Raw genomic sequence first — 23,586 nt, 5'->3', positions numbered from 1 at the left:
TGAGGAGCAGGTTGAGCCCATGAGCTGCGGACCCAATAGACGTAATATGAGGGTAGGCCGCCTCCACTTGAGCCCAAGCAGCCTTCATATTGCAGCATTGTCAGTAACTACTGCAAAGACCTTTTGTGATCCAAGATCCTTGATGACCGCTTTCAGCTCATCAGCAATGTATGTGCCTGTGTGTCTGTTGTCCTTCGTGTCTGTGCTCTTGAAGAACACTGGGAGAGGAGTGGAGACGATGTAGTTTATGATGCCCTCCCCTCGTACATTTGACCACCCATCTGAGATAACTGCAACACAGTCTGCCATCTCTATCATTTCTTTGAGCTTTCCTTGGACTCTGTTATACTCAGCCTCCAGCAAATAAGTAGACAAAGCATGTCTGGTGGGAGGACAGTACGCAGGGCGAATAACATTGAAAAATCTCTTCCGGTACACATTGGCTGTGAGCATGAGAGGTGAGCCTGTCACATATACAGCTCGAGCAAGGCACTCATCTGCATTCTTCTGGTTATGGTTATCCATTGTATCAAAGAACCTTCCAAGTGGGCCAAGAGTTGCTGATGATAAGGAGCCTGATGCTGAATGTGAACCATCATCATGAATGGAAGCAGAGGAACTCTGGGCTGACTGCTGTGAGCTTTGAGTGAAGTTGTTGCATTTGGATAAATGCTGCTGCATCTTTGTGGCATTCTTTACGTATGGCTTTGTACAGTGTTTGCACATGTACACAGTCTTTCCATCTTTAATGCCTGGGGTAAAATGCTTCCACACATCCGACGGTAAACGTGGCATTGTTTTATGCAAAGAAATAAAGGGCATTCGTCTCTGTGTCGAACTGCGGTCGATCAGTACGATTGCAACAGGGTGAGTAAATTTTTCCTGATGCTCCATGTGATGGAAGCATGACCTGTGCACACACAACGCTACATCACCAATAGAGGGAGCTAATCGCTCATCCACTCATCCAACCAATCAGGACACATTTGTTCACAGTCACACACAAAACTTGTAATTATTAAAACAAGCCAAGTAAGAAGATAAACATATATTGATTAAGAAATTCCTTAATAATTAAGATTCCATCTCTGTTAGTAATTTTAAGAGAGGACCTGTGAAAGAAAATGAAAGAAATAGAAAAAAAAACAATATTATACTAGCATGTGCTTTTTTAGGCAAACTTTCCAAGGTAAACTTCCCGTGGAAAATTTCCGGAAATTTACCGGAGACTTTCCACCCCTTCGCAACCCTATAAGGCGCTAACGGGAGGTGCAAACCAACCGAATTCTTTCCCCTTGGGCTCCACAGTTTAGGAAGGATGGTGCGGCAATAGATAGGGTACAATGAAAATTCACTAGGATGCTGCTTGGTATGAAGAAATGCAAGTGTGAAGAAAGATTTGGATAAATTGGGGTCGTTTTCATTAGAACAAAAGAGATTACACAGTGATTTGATAGACCAATTCTGGCCTCTTGTACATCCCCGATTTTCATCGTTTCACCATTAGCGCTGTGCCTTCAGCTGCCTAGGCGCTAAGCTCTGGAATTCCCTCTCTTAAACCTCTCTGGCTCTCTACCTTTCTCTCCTTTAAGATGCTCCTTAGAACCTACCTCTTTGACCAAGCTTTTGGTCACCAGTGCTAATATTTCCTTGTGTGGCTCAGTGTCAGATTTTGTTTGATAATGCTCCTGTGAAGCGCCTTGGGATGTTTTACTATGTTAATGCAAGATGCTGTTGTTGTTGAGGTGTTTAAAATTATGATGGCTGGGACAGAATAGGTAGAAACAGAGACCTAGAAATTGGATCGCGCAGCGCCTTTTTTCAGGCCAGAAACGGGTGCTGAAGGGTCCAATCTGGAATGCATTCTATGCACTCATTCTGCGCCGGGTATGTGCCGCACACTATATTGGTTTGTGCGCCCGGTAGTCATTCAGGGTACCCGCCTAAAACAGGTGTTAGACCCCATTACCTATGCAAATCATGGGCCTAACGCCTATTTCAGGTCCTTTCCCAAAATAAGTTGACATCTCACCGCAGTATGTACCGTGCAAGCTTCAGTCAATTTTCTCAGGTGCACAACGGTCAAACCAGTGGTCTTTAAATGGACTGCTGGCTTTTACTTACCTGACTGTGGAGCGAGACTGCTCCTTCTGGCTCCACATTAAAGCTGCGGGCCACCACTCGCGCCACGTCCACCCCCCCCCCCCCCCCCCCAAACTACCAATCTCCTCTCGGACTCATAGTTGATCTGATGCCAGTGACCCCGTCGGCTGATTTTCATTTTCTTCATCGCCGCACTGCCTGTTGGAACGCGACTCGACTGCAGTCCCCAGCATGCCAGACATATCCCAATGACACAAGAGAATCAAATTCATATGGTCCTCTTGCTCATCAATTTCAGCGCAGAGGTTCACATTTGCCTCTAGGTTGACACCCAAAGTCAGGCACAAACCAATGTCTAGGCCAGACTGTTTCTAGTGGTTGAGGATCTAGAACAGGGGACGTAGATATATGACTAACTATAAAAGGTTTAGGGCCAAGAAGTGGGGAAACTTTTTTACAGGTGGTGGTAAGACTGTAATGCACTACTAGTGTTAATGATTGAAGCAGAGACCATGGGCTGAATTTTAATGGGAGGGGGAGTGCTCCGAGGCAGTCGGGAAACCCGAGAGGCCGGTTTTCCACATGCCCCGCTGACTTTAACGGCAGGGCCTGATTTGCATGCGAGGCCTCGGTTTCCCGCCCACAGCCAACCAGCTTGGGAGGCGAGAGGCCGCGGTGGGGGGAGGGGGGTTCCGATCGCGGATGGAGGCGGGTTAGGCAGGGACCCTGGATCAAGGAAGTAGGTATAAAGGCACTTACCTCTTGGATCCAGCAATCTCTGCCTTGCTATAACTGCCGGGGTTTTATGAATTGTGTAAAATCTGTCCACATGCTTCCAGCCTCATTATAATATTTAAATTGACATCCCACCTCCTGGGAGCAGGTTGGCTGCCTGCCCCCGTCCTGCTTCCCGTCCCACCTCCGTTAAATCCGGAAGTGGGCTGGTTCAGGTCGGGAATCCGATTTTTAACAATTTAACAACAACCCCCACACTCCAAACCCACCCCTTTTTATAAGTTAAAATTCCCCCCTATGTCTTGGGCAATAAATGCTGACCTTACCAGTGATACCCACATCCCGTGAACAAATACATTTAAAAAAAATGTCAACATTTATTTAAGTATAGATTAGATAGGCGATTGAATGAAAGGGGGATGGGCACATGGGATCAGTACTACAGTACTTGGAGGATAAACACCCGCACGGACTGGTTAGGGTAAACGCCCTGTTGCTATGTAATTCTATGAGTAGTGTATGGTATGTTTTGAACTTTGGGTCAGATCTACCCAATAGTTCCTTCTGATTTGCTAAATTTCTATGTTCTTATCAGACTTGCATATTAAGAATATAATATAAAATATTGAGGAAATAAAGTTTTTTATTCCATAAAGTTATTTTGTTTCTTCCTCAGCTTCAGATCTAACTACTAAAATACAATCAACATGTGCTAGTATTTCTTGAGTCAGACCATGTTATTTACCATAAAATTGCTGTCAGTGATTCATTTTGTGCACGAAAGTATGGAGTGTTAAACTAATAATTTTACATCTCTGAAGGATTACAATAATTAAACAACTATTCTGCGGAGGTAAATGACACTTTTACTCCTGTATAATATACATGTTCGAATTGTCATTTAACTGACGTCAATTGGCAGCACGCTATAATTAGTTTAAAAAGAGGAGCTCAGCTAGGATCAAGAAACAGAATATCTCGCCACTGACATTGAGTTCAGGTGTTCTCTCACTGCCCGAAATGACTCTCATTACTCACTTATGACAGTGGAGTATATGAGTTACAGGCTTTTCATGCTCATCAACGTTTTCCAAGAACTGTCACCAATGAGACTGCCTTAGTTGTCTGCAACAGTTTGAAGACTTATATCTCCCATGGCATAATCAGATACAAAGAGTGACTGTAATACAAGAGATTTTTACTGTGAATTTAGATTTGAGGTTTATTCACTGTTCTGTGCAATAAGAAAGAACTTGCATTTCTATAGCACCTTGCCATATCTCTCAGGATGTCTCACGCACCTCACAGCCAACTAATTACTTGTTGAAGGACAGTTACTGCTATTATGAAGGTAAATGTGCCAGCCTATTTGCATACAGCAAAGTCCCAAACATAGCAAGTGAGATGAATGGCCAGTTAAGCTGATTTGGTGGTGTTGTTTGAGGAAGAAATGTTATCCAGGACACCCAGAAAACCTCCTGCTGTTCTCTGAATAGTGCAGTGGGTTCTTTATCACCCAGCTGAGCGACCAGAACAGGAGGACAGGGCCTCAGCTATCTATCTCCTCCTCCGAAGAAGAAATGCAGCTTCAGCTTATGTGTTGTCAATCTCTGTTTCGTATAATTCATTTTTGGTCATAATGACTAAATATATTAGGAGTGACTCTTGGCTTCAGTTAATAATATGTAGCTCTTGCATATTTGGGTGAAATATGGTTTAGTGTCATGTTCCTAAATATGTAACTTAGAAAAATGACACAGTACTTGATAGTTTTTATACTCTATTATCAAACCTAGCCAAAAAAAAGCTGTTGTATTTTAATCTTTCATTCACCACCTACACACACACACAAATAACTGAAGGCTGCCTACATCTCTGAGAATCACACTCAAATTACTCTGTCAGAAATCAAAATAGAACATGCTAGAAACACAGAGCAGATCCGTCAAGCAAGTTAACGTTTTGGGTGTAACCCTTTGAGTGGAAAATTCACTGGCTACAGAATGCAGAAGTGGTCAATTTCCATCACAGTTCTTGTTTCAGATACACAGAAATTGCATGTTACTACAGGTATTTGCTTTTCACTCCGTAAGAAGTTGTTCAGAGCTGTGCAATGGTGTCCCAGCATGAGGCTCCAGTTTTCCCCCTCCCCTGCTTATAGAGCAGTAGCTTGACTCTGCTTTCCAGGACAGTAAAGATTGGTAATTTGAATGTAGGAGAATTGTAACTGTAACTAGGAGGCCGAGGACAGAGTGAAAGTGAGGCTGAGAATCAAAAAGATAGGCGACTGGAAGCTCGGGGTCATGCTTGTGGACTGAAGGCAGGTGTTCTGCACGGGAAGCATATGAGATGCAACACCTACGTCCTCCCTTCCCACCATCCAGGAGCCTAAAGCCTCCTTCCAGGTGAAACACCGATTTACTTGTACTTCTTGCAATTTAGTATACTATATTTGCTGCTCACGATGTGGTCTCCTCTACATTAGGGAGACCAAACGTAGATTGGGTGACCGCTTTGCGGAATACCTCCGTTCAGTCCGCAAGCGTGACCCCGAGCTTCCGGTCGCCTGTCATTTTAATTCTCTGCCCTATTCCCACTCTGACCTCTCTGACCTCAGCCTCCTACACTGTTCCAGTGAAGCTCAACGTAAGCTCAAGGAACAGCACCTCATCTTTCGATTAGGCACTTTACAGCCTTCCGGACTCAACATAGAGTTCAACAATTTCAGATCATAACCTCTCCCCCCCCCCCCCCCCCATTTTTTCAGACAGTAGCAGTTGCTGATGATTCTGTTATTCCTACACAGGATAGCATAGTGGATCCGGGAACATAAAAAATCCCATCATGGCAGCTGGGGAGTTTAAATACAGTTAATTAAGTAAATCTGGCATAAAAAGCTAGTATCAGTAAATGGTGACCATGAAACTATCGGATTGTTGTAAAAACCCACCTGTTCACTACTGTCCTTTAGGGAAGGAAATCTGCCGTCCTTACTTACCTAGTCTGGCCTATATGTGACTCCAGACCCACAGCAATGTAGTTGACTCTTAACTGCCCTCTGAATTAGCCCAGCTAGCCTCACTCAGTTGTACCAAACTGCTACTGCACACACAGACTGCACACATAGACTGCACACATACTGCACACACAGACTGCACACATAGACTGCACACACATACTGCACACAGACTGCACACATAGACTGCACACATATACTGCACACACAGACTGCACACATAGACTGCACACACATACTGCACACAGACTGCACACATATACTGCACACACAGACTGCACACATAGACTGCACACAGACTGCACACATAGACTGCACACACACAGACTGCACACATAGACTGCACACATACTGCACATAGACTGCACACACAGACTGCAGCGGTTTAAGAAGGCAGCTCAAAGGTCACCTTCTCGAGGGCAATTAAGGATGGGTAATAAATGCTGGCCTTGCCAGCGACGCCCACATCCTGTGAATTAATTAAAATACAATTTACATCTCCTCTAGACCCATCTTCTGCTTCTTTCCTTGTCCTATTACCATCTCCTTTTACCTTGCACCATCATCCCTTTTGTCAGACCTTCCCTTTTGTTCTTTGCTCCCCTCCCCCTTTCCCTGTCTCTGCACTTGCTTAAAACCTGCTACATCTCCAGCTTTTTCCAGTTCTGAGGAAAGGTCATCGACCTGAAACGTTAACTTTGTTTTTCTCTCCACAGATGCTGCCTGACCTGCTGAGTATTTCCAGCATTTTATGTTTTTATGTTATATTTAGGTATTGTTTCTGTTACCCTGTCTGCAGTATAAACAAGGTCATGTTGCTATTTTAAAACACTAAGTATTGTAACTGCTGCATATCAAACTGTGACACAGAGTGTAGTAATGTCATTCTAAATGGAGCAGGTTGAGATTCAGTGCAGAATAATTGTAACTTATCACATTGAGTGTTGAATGTCCTTTACACTTTTCACAACACATTTGTCAGGCAACATGTGTAAATGTTTTTCTGTGTTCAGTTGCTGAATATTATGAATTGGAATCAGAGAAATGTGACAAATAACACAGCATTTCTAAATTGAAAGAATTATCTTAATCCACTTTTTAAAGTAGACATGAGGAAAGAGAATATCAGAATGATACAACACAGAAGGAGGCCATTCGGCCCATCGTGTCTGCCGCCTCTTTAAAAGAGCTGTCCAATTAGTCCCACTCCCCTGCTTTTTCCCCATAGCCCTGCGAATGTTTTTCCTTTTATAGTATTTATCCAATTTCCTTTTGAAAGTTACTGTTGAATCTGCTTCCACCACCCTTTCAGGTAATGTATTCCAGATGAAAGATGAAATTCTTTTTGAAAGAAATGTAATTACAAATGTAAGTTCAATGCAGTAATGGTACAACAGTCCTTAATGGGCCCCTTGTGCTACAGGACAATATTTTTTCTCTATATTTATTGATTTTTGCCAGAAAGTAGCCACACTATAGTGTTGTTCCAAAGACAGGCTCACTGCCTCTATGGAACTTGTGCGCATTATAGAGGCCAAAGGACTGGCTGAGTTGAGAGTGTGCTGTAATAATAATTAATTTAGCTATTACAGGTTAAATCTAGAGGGCATTTAAGCTAGCCTTTATTATGTTTATTAAGGTTCAAGGCTACATGCATATTGAGTGGCACTTTGGGTTGTTCTGCATCACTGGCTAATTTTCTGTGCAACATTCTGAACAAATATTACACTGTTGGAATTATGGCATAATAGAACAGGACTGAATGCTAAATTTTGCCTGATATTTAATTTGCTGGGGTGTAGAATATATTCATATTTTAATAATTATAGTATAAACTGGTAATATATTACAAAAATGCTTGGTTTTGGTCACCTTCCTATTTTAAATTCCTCACCTATTTTGCTTCAATCCAGTACTTTTGCATCACCTGCAGTACTTTCATCAGGAATGTGGAATAAATTGCACTGCAAGCTGATACCTATTCTGACTCTTGCTGAGAACACCCAGCAGGGTGCCCATTTATCAGGCTAGTTGAGAATTAACATGATGTTTAAGTGTCTGACAACCTTAACCGTAGGGATCTGAAGCTAGTGTTTTTGCTGTTGTGCTAGCAGGCTGAGCTCGGTTTTGTTGATTATTAGAATATTTTATTTTTCAAACTGTCTTATCTTAATTGGAGCATTAGTAGAGGCAGTCGTCTTCTTAGGCAGTCCCTCGGAACCGAGAATGACTTGCTTCTGCACTAAAAATTAGTTCTCAGGTGACTGATGAGTCCAATGCGGGACCTACAGTCTCTGTCACAGGTGGGGCAGACGGTGGTTGAAGGGGCGGGTGGGTGGGGTGCTTGGGTTGACATGCGCTCCTTCCGCTGTTTGCGCTTGGCTTCCGCTTGCTCCCGGCGAAGAGACTCGAGGTGTTTGGCGCCTTCCCGGATACTTCTCCTCCACTTTGTGCGGCCTTGGGCCAGGGATTCCCAGGTGTCGGTGGGAATGTTGCACTTTTTCAAGGAGGCTTTGAGGGTGTCCTTGAAGCATTTCCTCTGCCCACCTGGGGCTCTCCTGCCGTGTCGGAGCTCCGAGTAGTACAGTTAGCTTCAGTATCCACGCTAGGGCTGGTAAAAGACTTAGCCAGGGTTCCTCTCCAAATTGGTATCCAGTAACACCTGCTGAAAAGTGTACGTATGTAAATACAACTCTGATGGCCTCCACAGTTGACTAACCTGCTCGAACCATACCACAGCACAAGTGAACATTTTAAAAAGAGCAGAAAAAAAGTTTATAAAATACCATTATACCTAGTAGTTTGATTGTAGTGAAGTTGAGCTGAGCTTCTAAGCTCATACTCTCTCCATCACAAAGACCACCTCCGTAACATTGTCCACCTCCGCCCCTGTCTCAGCCCATCTGCTGCTGAAACCCTCGGCCGTGCCTTTGTCACCTCCAGGCTCGACTATTCCAGTGCTTACCTGGCTGGCGTTCCATCCTCCGTGCTGTGTAAACTTCATCCAAAACTCTGCTGCCCGTATCCCATCTCACACCAAATCCCACTCATCCATCACCCCGTCCTTGCTGATTCCCGCTCCTGAAATGGCTCCAGTCCAAAATTCTCATCCTTGTGTTTAAATTCCTTCATGGTCTTGCTGCTCCCTATCTCCGAAACCTCCTCCAGCCCTACAAATTCCCCCTCCCCCCTCCCCAAATTCTGGCCTCTTGTGCATATCCCCCTTCGCCCACCATTAGCTGCTGTGCCTTCAGTCGTCTGGGCCCCAAACTCCAATTTCTCCCTAACCCCCACCACTTCTCCACCTCTCCTTAAAATCCACCTCTTTGACCAGGCTTTCGGCCACCTCTCCTAGATTAGGGTTGCCAACTCTGGTTGGATGTATTCCTGGGGGTAGCCTCGCATGACCCACCCACCTACAACTGCCTTGCTAAGTCAAAACAGCCTCTTTTCCCCATGTCCAATATTTTTATACCTAACAAGTGAAAGTGTTCAAAGATAATGAAAAAAAAACACAATTGTTTTAATGCTCCAAAATATACCACTGCAGGTTCTAACTGCACAAGTGGCATGTAAATTGCTTCAAGAGACTAATTGAGTAGTCTCAATATTATAACTGCTCTGTAATGGATTATCTGCAATCGGAGGGATACATTTTTGACTCAAGTGATTTATAGCTATCTGAGCTCCAGAAATTGAGTTTATGGGTGTGGTTTTGATCAGATTTTTTGATCTTTCTTAAAGAATTACTATCCCCGTTGAAATTCAGGAATATATTCTTTGCAGTATGATGTAGTTTGTAAAATGTTATTAAAAAAATGATTTATAATTTCAGGTTGTTAATTTTAATTTCTTATTTTCTTTTTTCAGAACGCAATAGTTTCTTTCAAGGAATTATGTGGCCTCTCCCCGGTTTCTAATCTAATACAGTGCTTTATGGCCTTGTCAACTCTGCTGAACAGTGATAATATACCTATCGTGGTATTGAACCTAAAAGACGATTACCCCTCAATGGAGCCCCAAGGAGTAATCCCAGAGGTCCTGAAGAAAGTAGTCACTGCATATGATGTGGTAAGTATCTATACAGACCTGCACTCATTTCTCCATCAGAGCAGGGGATGTTTGTAAAATAACAACAGAAAACGCTGGAAAAACTCAGCAGGCCAGGCAGCATCCGTGGAGAGAGAAACAGAGTTAACGTTGCAGGTTGAAGACCTTTCGTCAGAACTGGAAAAAAGCAGGAAAAGGAACAGATTTTAAAGCAAGTTTAGGGGCTGGGAAATGGGGGCGGGGATGAAAGAACAAAAGGGAAGGTCTGTGATAGGATGGAAGGCAGGAGAAGTAAAGAGGCATTAAGAGATATTCAAGGCAAGAGGAGATGGTAATGGGACAGGCTAAGAAACAAAGGATGGCTCTGGATGAAGTGTGAATTGCGCTGGCAGAATGAAAGACAGCTGCCATGTGGGAAGGAAGGAAAAAAAATGCACAAACAAAAAGTGTGGATAAAAAATATATATGTGATAGGGGCCGAGGTTATGATCTGAAATTGTTGAACTCTATGTTGAGTCCAGAGGGCTGTAAAGTGCCTAATCCAAGGATGAGGTTCTGTTCCTCGAGCTTACGCTGAGCTTCCACGGAACAATGCAAGAGGCCGAGGACGGTGAGGTCTGAGTGGGAATGGAGCGGTGAATTAAAGTGACAGGCGACCGGAAGCTCAGGGTCTCCCTTACGGACTGAACGGAGGTGTTCTGCAAAGCGGTCATCCAATCTGCGTTTGATCTCCCCAATGTAGAGGAGACCACATTGTGAGCAGCGAATACAGTATACTAAATTGCAAGAAGTACAAATAAATCACTGTTTCACCTGGAAGGGGTGTTTGGGGCCCTGGACAGTGGGAAGGGGGGAGGTATAAGGGCATGTGTTGCATCTCCTGCACTTGCACGGGAAGGTGCCGGGGGAAGGGCTGCTGGGGGTGATAGAGGAGTGGACTACGGTGTCGCAGATGGAGCGGTCCCTACGGAATGCTGAAAGGGGAGGTGAGGGGAAGATGCGTTTGGTGGTGGGATCACGCTGGAGGTGGCGGAAGTGGCGGAGAATGATCCGTTTAATGTGGAGACTGGTGGGGTGAAAGGTGAGGACAAGGGGAACTCTATCGTGGTTCCGGGAGGGAGGGGCAGGGCTGAGGGCAGAAATGCGGGAGATAGAACGGACATGGTTAAGGGCTGTATCAACCACTGTAGAGGGGAATCCTCGGTTGAGGAAAAAGGAAGACATGTCGGAAGCACTGTTATGGAAGGTGGCATCGTCCGAGCAGATGCGGTGGAGACGGAGAAACTGTGAGAATGGAATAGAGTCCTTAGAGGAGGCGGGGTGGGAGGAAGTGTAGTGCAGGTAGCTGTGGGAGTCAGTGGGCTTGTAGTGAATGTTTGTCAATAACCTATCCCCAGAGATGGAGACGGAGAAGTCGAGAAAGGGAAGGGAAGAGTCGGAGATGGACCATGTGAAGGTGAGGGAAGGGTGAAAATTGGAAACAAAGTGAATGAAATTGTCTAGTTCAGGGCGAGAGCAGGAAACGGCACCGATACAGTCATCAATGTACCGGAAAAAGAGGTGAGGGAGGGGACTCAAGTAGGACTGGAACAAAGAGTGTTCCACATATCCCACGAAAAGGCAGGCATAGCTAGGACCCATGCGGGTACCCATAGCAACACCTTTGATTTGGAGGAAATGAGTGGAGTTAAAGGAGAAGTTGTTCAATGTGAGAACAAGTTCAGCCAGGCGGAGGAGGGTGGTGGTGGATGGGGACTGGTTGGGCTTCTGTTCAAAGAATAAGCGGAGCGCCCTCAGGCCATCCTGGTGGGGGATGGAGGTGTAGAGGGATTGTACATCCATAGTGAAAAGGAGGCGGTTGGGGCCAGGAAACTGGGAACTGTTAAAGTGGCGGAGGGCGTCAGAAGAGTCATTGATGTAGGTGGGAAGAGACTGGACAAGGGGAGAAAAAATAGAGTCGAGATAGGAAGAGATAAGTTCCGTGGGGCAAGAACAGGCTGAAACGATGGGTCTACCAGGGCAGTCCTGTTTGTGGATCTTGGGAAGGAGATAGAAGCGGGCTGTGCGGGGTTGGGGAACTATGAGGTTGGCGGCCGTAGGGAGAAGATCTCCAGAGGAAATGAGGTCAGTGACAGTCTTGGAAATGGTGGCTTGATGTTCGGTAGTGGGGTCATGGTCCAGGCGGAGGTAAGAGGAGGTGTCGGAGAGCTGGCGTTCAGCTTCCGCTAGGTAGAGGTCGGTTTCCCAAACAACAACAGCACCACCCTCGTCAGCAGGTTTAATGACAATGTCGGGGTTGAATCTGAGAGAATGGAGTGCTGCAAGTTCAGAGGGAGGTAGGTTGGAGTGAGTGAGGGGAGCAGAGAAATGGAGACGGCCGATGTCACGGTGGCAGTTTGCAATGAAAAGATCTAGAGAGGGTAAGAGGCCAGAAGGAGGGGTTCAGGTAGAACGAGAATTCTGAAAGCGGGAGAAAGGGTCAGCCGTGCGGGGGAAAGGCTCCTGGCCAAAGAAGTGGGCGCGGAGACGAAAGCGGCGGAATAAGAGCTCAGCATCGTGCCGAGCTCGAAATTCATTGAGGTGGTGGCGTAAGGGGATGAAGCTCAGGCCTTCCATACTAGTGCTTCCGACATGTCTTCCTTTTTCCTCAACCGGGGATTTTCCCTCTACTGTGGTTGACACAGCCCTCGACCGTGTCCGTTCTATCTCCCGCACTTCTGCCCTCACCCCTGCCCCTCCCTCCCGGAACCACGATAGAGTTCCCCTTGTCCTCACCTTTCACCCCACCAGCCTTCACATTCAGCGGATCATCCTCCGCCATTTCTGCCACCTCCAAAATGATCCCACCACCAAACGCATCTTCCCCTCACCTCCCCTTTCAGCATTCCGTAGGGACCACTCCCTCCGAGACACTCTAGTCCACTCCTCTATCACCCCCAGCACCTCTTCCCCTTCGCCTGGCACCTACCCATGCAAGCACAGGAGATGCAACACATGCCCTTATACCTTCCCACTGTCCAGGGCCCCAAACACCCCTTCCAGGTGAAACAGCGATTTACTTGTACTTCTTGCAATTTAGTATACTGTATTCGCTGCTCACGATGCGGTCTCCTCTACATTGGGGAGACCAAACGCAGATTGGGTGACCGCTTTGCGGAACACTTCCGTTCAGTCCGTAAGGGGGACCCTGAGCTCCTGGTAGCCTGTCACTTTAATTCACCACTCCATTCCCACTCAGACCTCACTGTTCTCGGCCTCTTGCATTGTTCCACGGAAGCTCAGCGTAAGCTCGAGGAACAGCGCCTCATCTTCCGATTAGGCACTTTACAGCCCTCTGGACTCAACATAGAGTTCAACAATTTCAGATCATAACCTCGGCCCCTACCACATATATGTTTTTTATCCACACTTTTTGTTTGTGCTTTTTTTCTTCCCTCCCACATGGCAGCTGTCCTTCATTCTGCCAGCGCAATTCACACTCCATCTAGAACCATCCTTTGTTTCTTAACCTGTTCCATTACCATCTCCTCTTGCCTTGAATATCTCTTAATGCCTTTTTACTTCTCCTGCCTTCCATCCTATCACAGACCTTCCCTTTTGTTCTTTCATCCCCGCCCCCATTTCCTAGCCCCTAAACTTGCTTTAAAATCTGTTCCTTTTCCTGCTTTTTTCCAGTTCTGACGAAAGGTCTTCAACCTGAAACTTTAACTCTGTTTCTCTCTCCACGGATGCTGCCTGGCCTGCTGAGTTTTTCCAGCGTTTTCTGTTGTTATTTCAGGTTTCCAGCATCCGCAGTATTTTGCTATTGTATCAGGGGATGTTTGTGTTATGTTAGTCATTCTGACGGTAAGAAAACCACATACTTTTAGGGTGTTGACTTTAAATGCTATAGTCATATGTTTTCTTGCTATTTGCGCAGAACCGTTCAATTAATACATGCGGCATTTGATGACTACTTTCACATTTACAGGCATCTCAGATAACTAAATTATTGTGCTGTAGTTACCAGATGACAATTGCATACTTCAGTTGACTTTGCAAAGGCTGACAGATTTATTTTCCGCTGAAAAGGGTAAGAAGGGCAAAGAGTATCAGAAAAAAGCAATCTGAAGACTGGAAACTCTTCTACTAAACCAAACAGCACAATGGCACACCGATCCTATGATCCACTTTCCTGCAGCTGAGTGCTCCTTTAAATACTGCTTCAGTGGCTCTGAGAGACCATTCACGCTAGGTTTTACTTGCGGGTTGGGTGCTGGACAGGGACATCAGTGACTTTGAGTTAAAATCAGGTTTGAGTCTTAATTGTGTCATAAGACCCCTATTTGCACGTGTTTATGCGGCTGCGGAAATCAATTTCCAACCAATTTCCTGGTCACCGCACCAATTTTTGCATTTTGCCCCAGTAGCAAATTTAACCTCCCAGTGACATTTGTCTGCCCATCCAGCAGCCCATCCTTTCTGACAGTAAATCAACACGCCTCACACAGCTAGGTTGTCTTACAAAGATTTCCTGTGTCAAGCCTCTTTACGATTTGTGTGACAACAGTTTCAGTTTCAAGTTGCTGCTTGAATTACTGCCGTGCTGCAGTATACTCTGAATGATAAGTTTTCAGTGGACTGTCTATCTTCTGACAGGACTGCACTCAATATGATTGTTTCAATGATGCAGCGGGTAATGAGTTAAAGGTTTTGAGGTAACACTTTGTGGCAAACGTGGGACAGCTACTTGATATATATGTTGTGTGGCCTTCTGTAGCAGCTTACTTCAGATCTGCCATCTTCTTTCAGACTTGTGTCCAGGTTCTTCAGGTTACACAAACACCATTGCGCTGTCTATCTTTTGTTGGGCTTGCTGTGCCATCTGCTTTTGAGGAGGGTGCCCTTCTGTTCCATACAGAGCAGCCCTCCTTGCCTCACTTCCTGACTTAGCAGCTCCAGTGCTGCATTGTTCACGTGAGTAGTTCATGGGTGACAGCCTCCATTTCACTGGATATTTCACTATAGTTTAAATGGTTGCCGAAGCTATTTAAATACTGCAGAGGTGCTTAATAAGTGTGACCACTCCATTGGCCAGCCCACTGTCGAAGTGGAGGTTTGCACATTTTACACATGGCTTGAAAAAAAGGAGTACCAGAGTTAATGGCAGGGGCGCATACTCCCAAAAACCATCAGCAATGCAAAGTTAGTACAATTACAGCAAGTTCCAGGATTAAAAAAGTAATTGGTGTTACAAACTGGCTATTGGGATTTATTGTAATTATACAAGTTGTATAATTAATAGTAAGAATATCTTGGTCAGGTAATTAAGAATTAACACATTCATGGATGGGCTTTTCTAATCGTGATGTGCAATGAGTCATTTCTGTCAGTGTAAAGAGAGCAGCAGATGCACTTGCAATACTACTTGACATGATGCAATTCTACAACAGTTCCCTTATAGTTTTGTAAGTTAATCAATAGATTAAGAGGAAAAACAATTGTGCACAGGCATTAACAAATATGCTTCTCACCATTAGAATTGGATCAGATAGGCTAAATATATTGAAACCATTGGTCAATTCAGTCATCAGAGAAAATAGACCATTAATTAAAAGAATTGGCTGTCAAGTGGTTTTCACACTACAGTCATTAGTTATTGAAGACTCAAATACATCTGCATGACCAGTAAAAAAAAAAGGAACACTGAACTTAAAATCAAGCGCAGAAGATATTGGGCCAGAATTTACGGTATCAGCACACTCCGCCATAATCCTTCTGAAAGGCCCCACAAGTTCCGGGTTTCCGCATGAACGAAAACTCAGAACTTGCAATCTGTCAAAGTTCGTCTTGACGGATCATACGAACCGACTGGAAAATCACTTTCATTGGCGCAGAGTTAGGCTACTGCCCAGCAATTTCCCATGAAACTCTTACAGCTAGTAAATGCAGGCGTAGGGCCTACTTTCACCAGCATATGGGTTATTATAAATCTTAAATTAAAAATGTTTTAATAAAAAAATGTTGCACAAACATTAAAATTATTTTATGCAAATATTGGCCTGGATTAAAATGTTTAAAATTATTTTTCAAAAGTTAAATTTTTATTGTATTTGGTGTAATAAAGGGACTTTTAATTAAATTTGAAAATCAGAACATTTATATTTATTAGAGTTGTCTAAATTATTTAATTATTTGGGGATTCCATTGCATGTCATTAGCGGATCCCGTTCGGAAATGACTGCAATGGAATCCTCCTTTCTCATTGGAGACCAGGCCCACGTGATCCCACGCTTCCGAACCGCCTGCGTCCCTGGGATCCGTGGGCCTTTATGCAGGCGTACGCCTGGAGGCCCAAGACCCGAACTCTCCGTAGCTTTAGAGCCAAGAGGTAAGTTCGTGGATGTTTCACGGGTCGGAGGCGTACTCCAGAGGTAATTCAGGGCCAATAGGAAAATGATCTCAAAGTGAGACAGCAAGAAAGAAAGGACTTCTCATCCTCGGCAATTTGAATCTCCATCTCAGCTACTGTTTCCCTCTCTCCTCTGATTTCACCGCCCTCCTGTCTTCCCTAAATCTTTCCCTCCACATAAAATCTCCTCCCCATATTCAAACCACCCCTTTGACCTCACCATCTCCCCTGGCCTCTCTACTTCTGTGATCATGATCACTGACAAGGCCATCTCCAACCAGCTCCTTGTATCTATCACCACCCACAATTTTCTACCCACTTCCAACTTTTGCATCTGTCATTGGAAAAATCTTTACCCCAAGTCACTTATAACTACACTTTCAAACACCCAACTATCTAACCTTTGGCCCTTCGTTCACTACAATAACTTTATGGCTGTCAATTTTCTCAACCACTCCCTAATCTCCAATTTTGATTCCCTTGTCCGCAGTGAAATCATTATTCTCTCCCACCCTAGTTGTTCCCCCAGTATGGACCACATTTTTGCGCAACTGGCTTTGCCATCCGTCGTCAGATTTAGCTGGACCACACCAAGCTGTACTCTAGAATCATTCTTGAGGGCAAAGATAACCCCGGCTTCTTTTCTCCATATCCTCTGCTTGTTCTACCCTCACCTCCAACAACATGTGCAAGGAACTCACGAACATCTTGTCACCAAGTTAGAGACAACAACAACAACTTGTATTTATATAGCGCCTTTAACGTAGTAAAACATCCCAAGGCATTTCACAGGAGCATTATCAAACAAAATTTTCCACCGAGTCACATAAGATTATATTAATTTATTAGATGACCAAAAGCTTGGTCAAAGAGGTAGGTTTTAAGGAACATCTTAAAGGAGGAAAGAGAGGGGAGAGGTTTAGGGGGGGAATTCCAGAGCTTAGGGCCTTGGCAGCTGAAGGCCAATGGTGGAGCGATTAAAATCGGGACTGCTCAAGAGGCCAGAATTGGAGGAGTGCAGATATCTTGAAGGGTTGTAGGGCTGGAGGAGTTTACAGAGATAGGGAGGGGCGAGGACATGGAGAGATTTGAAAACAAGGATGAGAATTTTTAAACCGAGGAGTTGCTGGACCGGGAGCCAATGTAGCTCAGCAAGCACGGAGGTGATGGGTGAACAGGACGTGGTGCGAGTTAGGACATTGGCAGCAGAGTTTTGGATGACCTCAAGTTTACATAGGGTAGAACGTGGGAGGACAGCCACGAGTGCATTGGAATAGTCAGGTTTAGAGATAACAGAGGCATGGATGAGGGTTTTAGCAGCAGATGAGCTGAGGCAGGGGCGGAGTCGAGCGATATTCTGGAGGTGGAAATAGGCGGTCTTAGTGATGGCGCAGATATGCGGTTGTAAGCTCATCTCGGGGTCAAATATGACCCCAAGGTTGCGAAGTCGGGTTCCGCCTCAGACAGATGCCAGGGAGAGGAATGGAGTTGGTGGTGAGGGCTGAAGACAATGGCTTTGGTCTTCCCAATATTTATTTGGAGGAAATTTTTGCTCATCCATAACTGGATGTCGGTCAAGCAGTCTGACAATTTAGAGAGAGTGGAGGGGTCAAGAGAGGTGGTGGTGAGGTAGAGCTGGGTGTCGCCAGTGTACATGTCGCAACTGACGCTGTGTTTTCGGATGATTTTGCCGATGGGCAGCATGTAGATGAGAAATGGAAGGGGACCAAAGATAGATCCTTGGGGGACACCAGAGGTAACGTCGTGGTCGCGGGAAGACAAGCCATTGCAGGTGATTCTCTGGCTATGACTGGATAGCTAAGAATGGAACCAGGCGAGTGCCGTCCCACCCAGCTGAACAACGATGGAGAGGTGTTGGAGGAGGATGGTGTGGTCAGTCGTGTCAAAGGCTGCAGACAGGTCAAGAAGAACAAGGAGGGACAGTTTACATAGAACATAGGAACAGGAGTAGGCCATTCAACCCCTCGAGCCTGTTCCACCATTCAATGAGATCATGGCTGATCTGCGACCTAACTCCATATACCCGCCTTTGGCCCATATCCCTTAATACCTTTGGTAAACAAAAGGCTATCAATCTCAGATTTAAAATTAATAATTGATCTAGCATCAATTGCTGTTTGCGGAAGAAAGTTCCAAACTTCTACCACCCTTTATGTGTAGAAGTGTTTCCTAATTTCACTCCTGAAAGGTCTGGCTCTAATTTTTAGACTATGTCCCCAGTCCTAGAATCCCCAACCAGCAGAAATAGTTTCTCTCTCTCTACCCTATCTGTTCCCCTTAATAGCTTGAAAACTTCGATCAGATGACCCCTTAGCCTTCTAGATTCTAGGGAATACAATCCTAATTTGTGTAACCTCTCCTCGTAACAGCCCTTGAAGTCCGGGTATCATTCTGATAAACCTACGCTGCGCTCCATTCAAGGCCAGTATATCCTTCCTAAGGTGTGGTGCCCAGAACTGCTCACAGTACCCCAAGTGTGGTCTAACCAAGGTGTTGTATAGCTGCAGCATAACTTCTACCCCCTTGTATTCTAGTCCTCTAGATATAAAGGCCAGCATTCCATTAGCCTTTTTGATTATTTTCTGTACACATTCATGACATTTTAATGATCTATGTACCTGGACCCCTAAGTCTCTTTGGATGTCTACTGTTTTTAGCTTTTCACCATTTAGAAAGTACCCTGTTCTATCCTTTTTAGGTTCAAAGTACTGTAGATGACCTCACATTTGCTTACATTGAAATCCATTTGCCACAGTTTTGCCCATTCACTTAATCTATTAATATCCCTTTGTAATGTTATGCTTTCATCTACACTGCCTACAATGCCGCCTATCTTTGTGTCATCAGCAAATTTGGATATATGATTTTCTATGCCATCATTTAAGTCGTTAATAAATATTGTGAATAGTTGAGGCCCCAGCACAGATCCCTACGGGACACCACTAGTCACACCCTGCCAATTAGAGTATCTACCCATTATCCCTACTCTGTCTCCTGCCGCTCAACCAATTTCCTAACCAGGTCAATGATTTGCACTCAATTCCATGGGCTTGTACCTTAGTTAACAGTCTCTTATGTGGGACTTTCTCAAATGCCTTCTGGAAGTCCATTAAATTACATCCATAGACAATCCCCTGTCCACTACTTTAGTCACCTCTTCAAAAAATTCAATCAGGTTAGTCAGGCATGGCCTACCTTTCACAAATCCATGCTGGATCTCTGAGCAACTGAAAATTTTCGAGGTGTTCAGTCACCCTATCCTTAATTATAGACTCTAGCAATTTCCCGACAACAGATGTTAGGCTAACTGGTCTATAATTCCTTGGTTTCCCTCTCTCGCCATTCTTAAATAGCAGAGTGACGTGCAATTTTCCAATTTAAAGGAACGGCTCCTGAATCTAGGGAACTTTGGAAAATTACAGTTAGGGCATCTGCAATGTGCTCACCTACTTCCATTAAAACCCTGGGATGGAAACCGGCTGGTCTTGGGGGTTTGTCACTCTTTAGTGCCATTATTTTCTTCATTACTGTTATTTTACTTAAGTTAATTTTATTGCGTCCCTGTCCCCGATTCAATATTAATTTCCTTGGTATTTCTGGCATGCTATCTTCTTCTACTGTAAATACTGATGCAAAGTAATTATTCAGCATGTCCGCCATTTCCCCATTATTGACAATATCACCGCTTTCAGTTTTTAAGGGACCAACATTGCTCCTGACCACCGCCTTTTTTCTAATGTAATTGTAAAAATTCTTCGCATTGATTTTGATATCCCTTGCAAGTTTCTTTTCATACTCCCTTTTTGTAGCTCTTACTATCTGTTTTGTGACCTTTTGCTGTTCTTTGTATCTTTCCCATTCACCAGGATCTGTGCTATTTTTTGCATTTTTGTATGTTTTTTCTTTTAGTTTTGTACCGTCCCTCACCTCTTTAGTTTTGTACCGTCCCTCACCTCTTTAGTTTTGTACCGTCCCTAACCTCTTTAGTTTTGTACCGTCCCTCACCCCTTTAGTTTTGTACCGTCCCTCACCTCTTTAGTTTTGTACCGTCCCTCACCTCTTTAGTTTTGTACCGTCCCTCACCTCTTTAGTTTTGTACCGTCCCTCACCCCTTTAGTTTTGTACCGTCCCTCACCTCTTTAGTTTTGTACCGTCCCTCACCTCTTTAGTTTTGTACCGTCCCTCACCTCTTTAGTTTTGTACCGTCCCTCACCTCTTTAGTTTTGTACCGTCCCTCACCCCTTTAGTTTTGTACCGTCCCTCACCTCTTTAGTTTTGTACCGTCCCTCACCTCTTTAGTTTTGTACCGTCCCTCACCCCTTTAGTTTTGTACCGTCCCTCACCCCTTTAGTTTTGTACCGTCCCTCACCCCTTTAGTTTTGTACCGTCCCTCACCTCTTTAGTTTTGTACCGTCCCTCACCTCTTTAGTTTTGTACCGTCCCTCACCTCTTTAGTCGTCCATGGCTGGGGTTTTTTGGCAAGTAGAGATCTTGCTCCTCGGGTACAAACTGGTTCTGTATAACATTAAATTCTCTTTTAAACATCTCCCACTGATTTTCTGTCATTTTACCTGCTAACAGATTTGCCCAGTTTACTGTGGACAGTCTCTGCCTCATCGCATTGAAGTCGGCCTTACCTAAATCTAGAATTTTAGTACAGGTAGACTATCCTTTATCCGAACTTCCGAAAACCTCTAAAAACAGAAAGTTTTTTCGTTCAGCGTAAGTCGTGCGCATGACATGACCAGATTGGCGCACGACTTACGCTGAGCAGGGCAGAGGGTCACAGAGTTCCCTCCTGGGTAGGAGATTGCAGGCCGAGCCGGGCAGTGTGAAGGAGATACCGGGAGAGTGAACCCAACAATACAGCGGCCCGTCCGATATTCTTTTCTCCCCCCGACCCCCGACCCGTCCGATATTCTTTTCTCCCCTCCCCACCCGACCCCCGACCCGTCCGATACTCTTTTCTCCACCCGACCCCCGACCCATCCGATATTCTTTTCTCCACCCTCCCACCCGACCCGACCCGAACCGCGACCCATCCGATATTCTTTTCTCCACCCCCCACCCAACCCGACCCCTGACCCGTCCGATATTCTTTTCTCCCCCCTCCCACCCGACCCGACCCCCCCCGAACCGCGACCCGTCCGATATTCTTTTCTCCCCCCCGACCCCCTGCTGACCCCGACCCCCGACAAATTTCCCAGTCTTATAATAATACCTTCTGAAATCCGAAAAATTCCGAAAACCGAAACTCAGCTGGTCCCAAGGCTTTCGGATAAGGGATAGTGTACCTGTAGCTGTTTCGCATTTCTCCCTTTCAAACGCTACATTGAACTCGATCATGTTATGATCACTATTGGATAAATGTTCACGCACAGTTAGGATGTTAACTAAATCTGGCTCATTACTCATTACTAAATCTAATATGGCTTGCCCCCTTGTTGCCTCTAGGACATATTGTAGAAAACTATCCTGGACACACTCAAGAAATTCACTACCTTTCTGACAGGTGCTAGTCTGCTTATCCTAATCTATATGAAATGTAAAACCACACTGCCTTTGCTACACACTTTTCACAGTCACATAGGATGTAATTTGTGACTTTGATAAGAGCGGTTTCAGTACTGTGGCGGGGCGGAAAGCTGATAGGATGAATTCAAATATCTGGGAGGTGACAGCACGTTCAAGGACTTTGGAGAGGAAAGGGAGGTTGGATCTGGGTGATCGTTTGCAAGGGTGGAGGGCTCAAGGGTTGTTTTTTTGAGGAGAGGAGTGATGACGGCAGATCTGAAGGAGCATGAGACAGTACCTGAGGAGAGAGAACCATCAACAATATCAGCTAACATGGGAGCCAGGAAGGGAAGTTGTGTGTTCAGCAGTTTAGTGGGAATAGGGTCGAAGAAGCAGGAGATGGCTCTCATGGACAAGGTGAGCTTGGAGATGGCATGAGTGGAGATAGGAGAGAAACTAGAGAAAGGTGTGAGTTCAGGGCTAGGGTAGGGGGAAATCTTGGCCCGGTGGGCTAGGGGAAGGGAGGGAAGCGGCAGAGGCAGCTGATCGGATGATCTCAACCTTAGAGACAAAGAAGTCCATGAGCTCCTCGCACTTGTTGGAGGTGAGAGTGGAGGTGACAGCGGAGAGAGGTTTAAGAAGACTGTTTGCAGTAGAGAAAAGAAGCTGGGGGTTATCTTTGTATTCCAGGATAAACCTGGAATCGTGAGCAGGACATTGCTGCATGAGTTCCTCAGGGCAGTGTCCTAGGCCCAACCATCTTCAGCTGCTTCCTGACCTTCCCCAACATAAGGTCAGAAATGGGGATGTTCGCTAATGACTGCACAGTGTTCAGTGCCATTCACAACTCCTCAGATAATAAAGCAGCCCATGCCCACATGCAACAAGACCTGGATGACATACAGGCTTGGGCTGATAAGTGGCAGGTAACATTTGCGCCACAGAAATGCCAGGCAATGACTATCTCCTGCGAGAGTCTAACCACCTCCACTTAACATTCAATGGTATTACCATCGCCAAATCCCCCACCATCAACATCCTGGGGTCACCATTGACCAGAAACTTAACTGGACCAGCCACATAAATACTATGGCAACAAGAGCAGGTCAGAGGCTAGGTATTCTGCGGCAAGTGTATCACCTCCTGACTCCCCAAAGCCTTTCCACCATCTACAAGGCACAAGTAAGCAGTGTGATGGAATACTCTCAACTTGCCTGGATGAGTGCAGCTCCAACAACACTCAAAAAGCTCGACACCATCCAGGACAAAGCAGCCCGCATGATTGGCACCCCATCCACCACCTTAAACATTTACTCCCTCCACCACCGGCATACCGTGGCTGCAGTGTGTACCATCTACAAGATGCACTGCAGCAACTTGCCAAGGCTTCTTCGGCAGCACCTCCCAAACTCGCAACCTCTACCACCTAGAAGGACAAGGGCAGCAGGTGCATGGGAACACCACCACCTCCAAGTTCCCCTCCAAGTCACACACCATCCTGACTTAGAAGTACTTCGCTGCTCCTTCATTGTCGCTGGGTCAAAATCCTGGAACTCCCTACCTAAGAGCACTTCACCATACGGACTGCAGCGGTTCAAGAAGGCGGCTCACCGCCACCTTCTCGAGGGCAATGAGGGATGGGCAATAAATGCTGGCCTTGCCAGCAATGCCCACATCCCATAAATGAATTTTTAAAAAAGTTTTGGCAGACGAGCTGGACCAGATGGTGCTTTATGTGGTCCTGCCAGATTTGGCA

The 23,586-nt window shown here is 45.3% G+C and overlaps 1 protein-coding gene across 4 annotated transcripts in view; it reads left to right on the top strand.

Annotated features, from left to right (window-relative positions):
• Window positions 1–23,586, top strand: part of plcl2 (phospholipase C like 2) — a 410,033-nt gene that overhangs the window by 240,795 nt on the left and 145,652 nt on the right. For 3 of the 4 annotated variants that reach the window (XR_015078396.1, XM_085988018.1, XM_085988020.1), the window contains exon 3: window positions 9,725–9,925. Coding sequence is in view for 3 of the 4 variants with exons in the window: in XM_085988018.1 (XP_085844144.1) it covers window positions 9,725–9,925 (201 nt within the window). In the remaining variant the exon portion in view is untranslated. Of the gene's footprint in view, window positions 1–9,724; window positions 9,926–14,695; window positions 14,852–23,586 lie in introns of those variants that run through there. The other variant, XM_085988019.1, reaches the window with a different exon arrangement.

This window comes from Somniosus microcephalus, chromosome 5 (genome assembly GCF_052327205.1).
Source record: "Somniosus microcephalus isolate GS21.2 chromosome 5, FLI_Smic_1.0, whole genome shotgun sequence".
In the NCBI taxonomy this organism is placed as follows: Eukaryota; Metazoa; Chordata; class Chondrichthyes; order Squaliformes; family Somniosidae; genus Somniosus; species Somniosus microcephalus.
Note: the sequence above shows the minus strand (reverse complement) of the source record. Positions and strands in the feature narration are given on the sequence as shown.